The sequence below is a fragment of the Rhagoletis zephyria genome, unplaced genomic scaffold (genome assembly GCF_001687245.7).
Source record: "Rhagoletis zephyria isolate East Lansing unplaced genomic scaffold, Rhagoletis_zephyria_1.1 Rzeph_scaffold_00752, whole genome shotgun sequence".
NCBI classification, from domain to species: Eukaryota; Metazoa; Arthropoda; class Insecta; order Diptera; family Tephritidae; genus Rhagoletis; species Rhagoletis zephyria.
The window spans coordinates 30379-40829 of record NW_016157836.1 but is presented as its reverse complement, the minus strand read 5'-3'; the positions used below and the strand labels follow the sequence as shown (position 1 = coordinate 40829).

The 10451-nt window shown below is 34.6% G+C and overlaps 2 protein-coding genes across 2 annotated transcripts in view; one reads left to right on the top strand and one right to left on the bottom strand.

The window, feature by feature from the left end:
* The window catches only part of LOC108361387 (homeobox protein homothorax), a 171272-nt gene that overhangs the window by 151173 nt on the left and 9648 nt on the right, over nt 1-10451 (top strand). Inside the window, exon 5 of the mRNA XM_017613996.1 lies at nt 8856-8932. Coding sequence (XP_017469485.1) covers nt 8856-8932 — 77 coding nt within the window. The remainder of the gene's footprint in view (nt 1-8855; nt 8933-10451) is intronic.
* LOC108361388 (uncharacterized) lies at nt 3967-4729 on the bottom strand. Its single transcript, XM_017613997.1, has 2 exons — nt 4101-4729; nt 3967-4043 (listed from the first exon to the last, which is right to left on the bottom strand). Exons 1-2 carry the CDS (start codon nt 4489-4491, stop codon nt 3985-3987), a joined length of 450 nt encoding a protein of 149 aa, XP_017469486.1. The 5' UTR covers nt 4492-4729; the 3' UTR covers nt 3967-3984.

The window sequence follows — 10451 nt, the reverse complement described above, 5'->3', positions numbered from 1 at the left end:
AATGTGTGGGGGCAAAATACACTTAAGGTGTTTGCACATATGTACATTAGACTGGGTATGCATACAATTTTACAACTGCCATTTTATTTGGAGCGAAATTTTCATTCATGATAAGTTCCAAAAAGTCGAAATCCATTAAATATTTATATTCATAACTAATAATAATAACATAATTTGAGTTTGAAGAGATATACATAGATACTTACATATATTGTTGAAAATTCCCTCTTTCACCCACTGATCTCAATTATGTCATGAATAATGAATTCTTCCAAGAACACTAAGATATGCCCATATTTATAGCATTTTAAATTAGCAATGTTGTGTCACATTTTGAAGTCGGGTGATAAATGGAAAAGGTTATTAAATAAATAAACTTGTTTTTAGAAGACTTCAATGGCCAAACATTTGTATGACGCCAAAATTCCCTCAAAGTAAGCTTATAAAGGAAGGCGGGACAACACTTGTTTTCGTATAGTAGCTGACCCACCTTAATGTACATACATATATGTAGACATATAATTGAACTACATTTGTTATGCCGGGTATTCTTTAAATTACTGAAAATTAACTTTTGCATTTCAAAAACAGTTTTTGGAAAGTGAAATATTTTAAAGCAAGGGAAAGTGAGTGGTTTATGAGACACTATAATAATAGTTTGGTATACCACCCGTGAGGGGGATATGACTTCTCCTGGCACTCATAGAGCGCAGTTATAATACGTAAATATCTCTCCAAGCAGATGTATGGCGACTTCATACACGCTCTCATAAACTAACCTATATAATCTAGGCGAGTTGAATCTTTTATAAAAATATATATAATACGTTTTTTCTAAGAGCATCCAGCTTTAGGTAAGTAGTTGAAAGTTCAGTTCCCTCTAAAGTCTCTTGCACCTCGAGTAAGAAACTCGATGCAAATATGTACAATAAAGTATTATAGGCGCCTTCGCCAATATTCAGAGAGTGGCGAAACGAATGAGCAGTTGGTATAAAGCATTCAAAATAGTAAAACTTGTCTTATGTCTGCATAGACATCATAGAGAGAAGACCTTTAGAGATTGTGACCATTTTAACCATACTTTCTTGGACTCAGATTTGAACTTGCTGCTTTCACATACAAATTTTCTGACAAGAGAGCGGAGCTCAAAATTGGCAAGCAGGGAAATGGCGAATCGAAGGCAGCTTATGTATATTATCTCCATTTTCTCACAAAACAGATTCTGTCACATTCGTTAAAAATGCATATTTAGAACTATCTTCGAACTCCCAAAAAAAAAAACAAACATCCGATAATATGGAGGGTATCAATACTCAAAGTATTGTGGCGCATGCAACAGGTCTTATGGCGCCATCAATTCTGCCGTACTCAAGCCATCCAAAGCAACGAAACCAAATCAACAGCCATTGCATTGTCATAAATATGCCAATATTATCAGTATCGAATGACAATATTAATTGTTTGTTTACTTTCAAACATAATCATCAAATTGGGCACTAAAATGCAGCTACTTATACGCAGACGAACATATAGGCGCATGTTAGAGTGAAGATAAGCAATGCAGGCCATACTTAGCTGCAATAAGGCACTTCATAAACATTAATAGATGGGTAGTTTTTTTTTTTTTAATGGGCAGCAAGTACTAGGTATGTATGTATGTATATTATGTACGTGTGTATGTATTTATTTTTACTGATAAATATTTTCCATTTATTTATCAGTTAAATTGTAATAAAATCCAAGTAAATATTTACATAGTTTGCTATCCAACCGAAAATTCATAAAAATTTATCAAAAATAACATTGTAATAAACAGTTAAAGCGCCAGCTACTGATTTTCGAGTGATGATAGTCTGTAATTCGAAAAAATCTAAGGGGTTGCATATTGCATACATATGTACATAACACATGTTGTATACATATGTAGGTAATGGCGGGTCAATTTGTATGGGAGATTTTTTCGACTACATATGCGCGTATAGCACCATAGGATTCTACGTGTAATTTTAAGAAAATTTGCCGAAGAAACGATGGGTCTGAAATAAATTTGGAGTTTGAGAAATTACGAAAATAGGTTTGCTAGTATTTTTCCGTACTGTCTTAGAGAAGTGAAAGGAATCCATTTCTGCACTTACATATCTTTTTCTTAAAACTGGCCCCAGAGGGCGCAATAGTGCAAATTTGCACATTTTCTTCGAAACTTATTTTCGTAATTTGGCAAACCCCAAATTGATTTTAGACCCATGGTTTCTTCGGCAAATTTGCTTTGAAACACACGTAGAATCCTCCAATGCTATACGCGCATAGTCAATAAAAAAGTGACCCGCCCGAATCTAGGTACTGTATACTTAAGCTGCTAATAGGCTTCAAAATTTCAAAATTTCACTAGCGTGACTTGAGCGGGTGCTCGTACGCATGGACAGGAGGAGCACTGTTTTATTTGATGTTGACTTTTCTTTTCTAATATTTTACTACAACCCATCTTTGATAACAAATATGTAATGCAGCTATTGTACATATGTATATCTGTATGTACATATGCACAAGTGCTTGTGATATGGCCTTTTTCCTTTTCGAAGTTTTCACTTTCATTTTGATTTTCGTTTGATTTCATTTTCCACATTTTTCTTGTACAAACAATATCTAAAAAAATGTTTGCATTTCTCTACGATTATATTTTTTTCTTTCGTTGCCTTTAGTTGGCTGTTGGTTTTTTTTTAATATCATTTAACTTTTTTTTTTTACTTTTTCCCAACACTTTGTTTACACACTGACGCCACTGTGGCGGCTACTGGTCGTCAAGATTTATGAGGGCGTGCATTGGGCCGAGCGAGCGCTGCTGATGGAGGCTCCAAAAAAAAACCATCAAAAAACTGAATTAAAGTGGTGGCGGCGGGTGTTGCATTGCCTGCATTTTTCCTCCCTTTTGCCACTGCGCCACCAGCAATTTATTTAGGACATTTTGAAGTGGCTGCTCAAACAGCAAACTTGAATTGAAATAGAAACACATAGTTAAAATTTACTTGGCGTTTAGTTTACAACTTGCAACAACACTACACCACATTCAAGTGCTTAGCTGGCATTGTGGCTAACTGAACTTTATTGTTTGGTTTATTATTAGGGAGGAAAAAAAACGTATTTTTTCTGTCTAAAATAGTGCTGCCTAAAAGCACACAAAATGTTGCCTACCACATACATACATACATACATACGTATTTGCTTACACAACTGAGTGAAGTGTTTGATAGATGCCCATGTGTGTGCATGCGTTTTGTACGTATGCTTATTAAAATGTCAGTTGCGCATAAAGGTGCTGACAGTTGGACATACCGTACGCATGATTGATCTGTTTCACTGTCAATTGCTTTTTATTGCATATGGATTCACATACATTCATACAACGATGTTTGCACATGGAACATGCATACATACATACATATATGTGGCAGTAATGCAAAGTGTTTGGCACTGCATTAACGGTGCTTAGATAAGTTGAAAGCTGTCAAATAAGCGCTTAGTTAAGATTATAATTTTAGTTTATTTAGACGCATAAAAGCAAAGGGTTAGCTACACATGCATACAAAAGTATCTACTAAATTTGTGAATACGATTCCATAATTCTAGGGAATTATATTGTTTGAATTAATTTTTGTGCTAATTCTGCTCGATGAAATATGTTTTTCGTTACCTTATTAGCGACTTCAGAAAGCTGCCAAATACTATTTGGCTTTGCTTCACAAATTTAGTTGTAAAATTCTTAGAACAGCAGAATATCTTCATGGATTCTGAGAATTCATACATTTTAATTGTGAGAGATTTTAAGTGTTAAAAATTTTTTTGTATAATAATACATATTTTGGCGCTTACACTTTTACTAGCTTCTACTCCAATTTGTGGCGTGCGTGTTGAAACAGATTTTATGGGAATATTTTTCATGACTGGATTAGACTTCGAGATTTNAATTTTTTGTTGTAAAAATTTGAACTAAGGTTGCGGTTGTGATAAGTTTGGTGGTGTTGGCGGTATTACCCTTTCATCAACGGCTGAAGCAGATTTATAAACTGTAATTACTTCATTCTCCAAAATCCCTGCTGCTATACCTGCATTGTTTGCTGACCGAAATCCTTCCTTTTTGAACCTTGCATCCAGTAATGTTGCCACCCTTGTAACTGTTCGGGTTTCAAACTTTGAAAGTCGATGAATAAGACGTTCAATCAAAAACAAACAAATACTTTTTCCTTCAGTTGTTTTCATTTTGCTATATAAATCGTGGTAATTTTGATGTAGCTCACTTATCGTAGGGATAAGTAAGGAAACCGTAACAGACTGGCTAGCTGAAACCTGAGTAGTAGCATTGTCTAACGGTGCTAGCAGGTCTACTAAATCTTCTAATATGCATATATCATCAGCTGTCAATGCAGCTGGAGCCTTAGTTGTATTAAGCAGCACAACTGCAATAGCGTCCTTCGTTAGTAAGATGCGTTTAATCATTCTATATGCACTGCTCCAGCGCCTAGATACTTCTTGCACTAGGCTATAGGGTCTCTCAATTCCCTGAGCTGACCTAAATTTAGCATAGACAGTTGTGCTGCTTTTGAAGAAAGCTACGATCCGTTTACATTTACCTGTTATGCCTTTTATACAATCGAGAGATAAAGTATCTTGTGCTATTAAATTCAAACAATGTGCAAAGCAAGGTAAGTTTCTCTTCTGAAGAATTTCGCATGCTTTCAACATGTTTGCAGCGTTGTCTGTTACTATTGTTGAAACTTTCTCAAACACATCCCATTCATGTAAAACAGCGCGCAATGACCCTGCAATATTATCTGCGGAGTGATTTTCATCTGATTGCAGTTTTGTAGTGGACAGTACTGCAGACTGTAGTTTTAATTCGCTTGTTATGAAGTGACAAGTCACTGTAAGATAATGCTCATTACCTCGCGAAGACCAGCCATCCGTGGTTATTGCGCAGCACTCGATATTGGCTAAAAGTTCCTTTAAATTTTTTTATAAGCTTGAAAACATATTTTTCATGTGAACTTCTTCTAAAGAACGTCTACATGGCAATTTGTACCGAGGGTGCAAAGCTGCAATAAGTTCGCGGAAACCTTTGTCTTCTACTACGCGAAAAGGTTGCACGTCAACGGCGATCATGCGCGCCAACGCAGCATCAATTTGCCCCTTTTTCACTGAATAATACCCGTACGAATCAGATTCCGCTGGTTTAAAGAACCTACGAATATTAGTTTTAGAATTTGACGTTTCCAGCTGATTCGGGTGAGATCTTTTTATATGGTCAAATAGGTTTGACGTATTTCCACTTGTTTTATAAATTTTGCCACACGTGCAACATTTCGCGCTGGAATTTGCTTTGCATTTTTCGAAGAAGTTCCATATTACCGAACCTTGTTTACGCGGTTTTCTTGCCACATTGTTTTCTTCGTCTGGAGAGTCGGAGATATTTATGCTTGCAACCGCATTATCATTCGCATCTGTATTAAAATGCAATATTCAATTGTCAATTCATATTTTAGAAAAACACGCAGTTACTTACTCATACATGTTTTATGCCCATATGTTTTTATATACATTTCATTACCTTTTTCACGCTGCAAGTATTTCTCCATTTTTACCACCAATCGCCACCACCAATGTATTTAAATTTCCCTAAAAATGTGATTCCCTGTAATGTATGAATATTTTAGAATTTTACTTCTACTCACAATTGCGTTTAGCCTCAAGCCATGAAGTTTTGAAGAGATGTGAGGAAATATTGTGATGGTTCTGTAAAAACCGACATCGATGGTTTTCAAAAACTATCGATAGTGGTGAGAGTTTTCAACTATAGTAATATCGTTAGTATCCCAGCTCTATTGCCTACCACATACATACATACATACATACGTATTTGCTTAAACAACTGAGTGAAGTGTTTGATAGATGCCCATGTGTGTGCGTGCGTTTGTACGTATGCTTATTAAAATGTCAGTTGCGCATAAAGGTGCAGACAGTTGGACATACCGTACGCATGATTGATCTGTTTCACTGTCAATTGCTTTTTATTGGATATGGATTCACATACATTCATACAACGATGTTTGCACATGGAACATGCATACATACATACATATATGTGGCAGTAATGTGAAGTGTTTGGCACTGCATTAACGGTGCTTAGATAAGTTGAAAGCTGTCAAATAAGCGCTTAGTTAAGATTATAATTTTAGTTTACTTAGGGCCGTTTTCTGAAGTAACCTTTAGCTTTAAAGCTCACGTTATATTTAAAGGCTACATTAAAATTTATGATTGTGTCTAAAGTAAATCATTTTATTGACGGTTTTAAATTGATTTACAACCAAGAAACAGACATACGTCAAAAACCGATAATAGAAATGTTTAACATTAGACATAGCTTTATTTTTAATCCAACCTTTAGATATAAAGTGAGCTTTAAATTTAAAGGTTACTTCAGAAAATGGCCCTTAGACGCATAAAAGCAAAGGGTTAGCTACACATGCATACAAAAGTATCTACTAAATTTGTGCATACGTTTCCATAATTCTAGGGAATTATATTGTTTGAAATAATTTTTGTGCTAATTCTGCTCGATGAAATATGTTTTTCGTTACCTTATTAGCGACTTCAGAAAGCTGCCAAATGCTATTTGGCTTTGCTTCAAAAATTTAGTTGTAAAATTCTTAGAACAGCAGAATATCTTCATGGATTCTGAGAATTCATACATTTTAATTGTGAGAGATTTTAAGTGTTAAAAATTTTTTTGTATAATAATACATATTTTGGCGCTTACACTTTTACTAGCTTCTACTCCAATTTGTGGCGTGCGTGTTGAAACAGATTTTATGGGAATATTTTTCATGACTGGATTAGACTTCGAGATTTGCCATTGCGATTCAAGGAGCCGAAATCGGCTCGTAGGCAATGTCTTCATAATTTTTGCAACTTCTGCAACATTTGCCAGCCAGGTACCCAGAGAGTAGTATAATTGCATTTCTATTTAATAAAATAATTCCTTATTGTCGAAAGATTAGCCGAAGAGCCCCTGACATGTGTACGGCCCCCAATTGCTCGCCAGTACTTAGTAAGTTCACAGTGGACAGAGGACAGTGTTACCGTTTGGCTTGTCAAATCTGTCTTTAACAGGCTGATATTTCATCAACCTGTTTGAAAGCGGCCGAATTGCTGCTTGGCTATGTGAAAAGGCAACTAAATAGAACCCTTTGCAAGTTGGAATATGGTACAGGTTAACCCTACTTTGATAACCTTAATAAAATTTGATGAGCAAATACTATGAGCGACGTGTGATGGGTTTACTTGCTTTAACCTTCTACTGCATGAATTATGAACGAGATGAATAAAAAAATTTTGACTACGAAAAACACACGAATAAGTAAATCTATATGGAAAGAAAAATTTTAAATTCTAAATTTTATTTCGGAAAGAAATATATAGAAAATTGTATTAAATAAAATAGAAATTAATTGGGTAGCGGTAAAGTAATTATTGATTGATATGGAAGAGGATGTGTGAATTAAGAAACCATTTTTTTATTTTACAGAACAACTTGCGTTTCTCATTAACACAAAAATGAGGTTGTATTTAAAAGTAATCTAACCACAGGCAAATCAATTACGTCCCGTTATTCATTAGTTAACATACCAATGAATTTAATTTGGTTATGGGAAAAAATTGCCAAAGTAGTGGCACCATATTTGGCTTCGTATGCGGTAGAGGGTTAATATTATGCAATTTTATGAATATCTTTTTCTATATATAGATTCTTTAAATTATTAGGTATTTATTATTTTAATGCGTTTTACTTAGAGAGTTTTCTTAGTTAAATAATAAAACACAAAGACCTCATTAATTGTTTCGCGAAAGAGACAGTGAAAAATTTAGAGTCATATGTCTCCAAGACGTTGGTTATCAAAGCAGAGGTAAGATAATATCTATTCGTGGGAGTTGAAAATTTGCTACCAGTTCCACAAGTACCTGCACAGTGATACCTTTGTCAAGTTTGGTTTGGAGACAAACCGGTTTCGGTGTTATGCCATCTTCAGTATCGTTATTCGGCCATTTGGAAGTGGTACAATAGAGCAATGGCAGTGAGTTTTTCGAAAGTTTGTTGTCCAATAAAGCAACGCACAATTGTTGGTATTTAGACCTAGGCGAGCCCCACTTAGCCCCAATGGAGTTGTCGGCGGTGCTTTTCGAATAACCCTGCAAGACTAGAATGGCCACGAGACAGTGCGCCTTGCAGCTGGTGGTCACTTCTATAAACTTGACCAATATCTGAAGGACGACACTTTTGTCAACCATGCTGATCATTATTCACCATTCGACTGTCAATCGCAAGAGAAAGGTAGGTATAAGCTATTCTGTCTAGGGACACAAGCACAAAGAACAAAAAGTTGCTCTTCAACCGTGGGAATGTAGTTTAACAGGTCGAGATCCAATTTACATATCGTCACCGAAGATGCAAAGGGCCGTAACTAACATAGGCAACTTAACGCAAACGCCGTCACTATCATGACTCAATCGAATTACAAGTCCCCAAATCGCAAACAGGGCGGGATGCGGGTGTAGCTATCTCTGGCCTTCATACGGTTCCTTGATGTTGACAATATTTTAAAGAGAAACTCTGGCCTTCATACGGTTCCTTGATGTTGACAATATTTTAAAGAGAAAATTGAAAATATTAATGCTGATTTTATTTATGTAATATGCGAACGATATTGTAATATTAAATTCATTAATGAAATTTGTTTCCTTTTTACCTCAAATAAACTCATATTTTAACGTTAAAATATTTTTTTTTAATTTGTCATTTATTCCAGCATCCCTACCCCTCCGAGGATCAGAAAAAACAGTTGGCGCAAGATACCGGCCTAACGATACTGCAAGTGAACAATTGGTAAGTAATTAATTTTGTATGTAAGTACAATGTATTTTCTTTTGAACAGTATTTATGTAAGACCGGTGCAGCCAACTGAAATAAATCAAATAAAAAATTATGACGAAATTTCCATAAAAAATTACAAGGCCGATTTCTTTTTGTACATAAAAACTTATTGATTTCGAGTATTTAATATTGGTCAGACGTATATAAATTTTTAAGCGCGCTTTTAAATGTTGGCCAACTGTACACTAAACTCTCCAAGGCAAAACTCAACATGCTCGTTATTAGTGTGTGAAACAAAGAAAAGCTAATAAAGGCATTTTCTTGAGCTAGGAAATTCTTGAAAATATTAAAAGTTTCGAAACTTTAACTGAAATGCTAAAAGTTGTATGAAACTTGTGCGAGCTTAATTTAAAGCGCGACTTAAATTTGGGGCATACTTATAAAATATATGTTTTCACCAATTTTATTTAACTGTAAAAAAATATGAATTACATCTTTGCAATCTTTTCATACACAAATGAACCTCCGTCAGTCCGTCTTTCACCAACGCATCTAAATTAAAAATGTAAATGCGGAATTTTTCTTCTAAATTTCTTATCACCCGGAATATGTCAACTAAAATAGCGAAAATTCATTTGCGCTGCTATTACAACCAATCAGTGGAAAAGTTTTGCATTACTTCCACAAAACTTTTGTTTGTTTTTGTTTTTTTCCTCACATACTTTAGAAAGAAAACAAAGAAATTAAGAAAATACACTTAACAAAGAGAAAAAAATAGAACACACAAAGCAAACATTTCCAGCAAATTGAAAGAGAGATGGAAATTCTAGTGCACAACGCAGTAGCTGGAGAAAATACCTTTAAGAAACTTTTTCGATTATAATTCTTGTGACCAACACGTACGTATAGACATACATACGTACATACCTTCATCAATATCTATGTATGTATGTATATATGTACCTACATATTGTGATTAACTCGGTGTTTCCAAACCGGTTTCAATAGCTTTTTTCATTATTTCTAGGCGGTTTTTTGAAATCTTAATTTTCGAATACCGTGTAAACTGGATTTTTACAATCGGAAAATTGGTTTCTTTACCTAGTTTGATTATATAGCAGAATCTAAAAATTCGCAAATGGAAGCTAAAAATGTTTATTCATTTTAAATTTTGAATACTGGAAAATTTTCTGTTACAGAAAATTATTTAAAAAATTAAGAAAAACCGAAAAAAAATTTCACTATTTTTTTTTGTTGTAACAGTTAACTAAACTCTGTCGAAATCAGTGAATCCACTACATATTGACTCCATTCGCATATTATTCAACTTAACAGTTTAACCTGTTGTTATAGAGAAAATATGTCAAATAAAACCGGTTTATCCGGTTGTTTCTTAATTTGAAAATCGGAAACCTGTTTTTGAAGTTGACAAATAATCGAACGCCCTAGTACATATATACTAAATTATACAATTGTATCAAACCCACTCATGCATTAATGCCGCAGATGGCCACAAATCGCCAATTCTCGC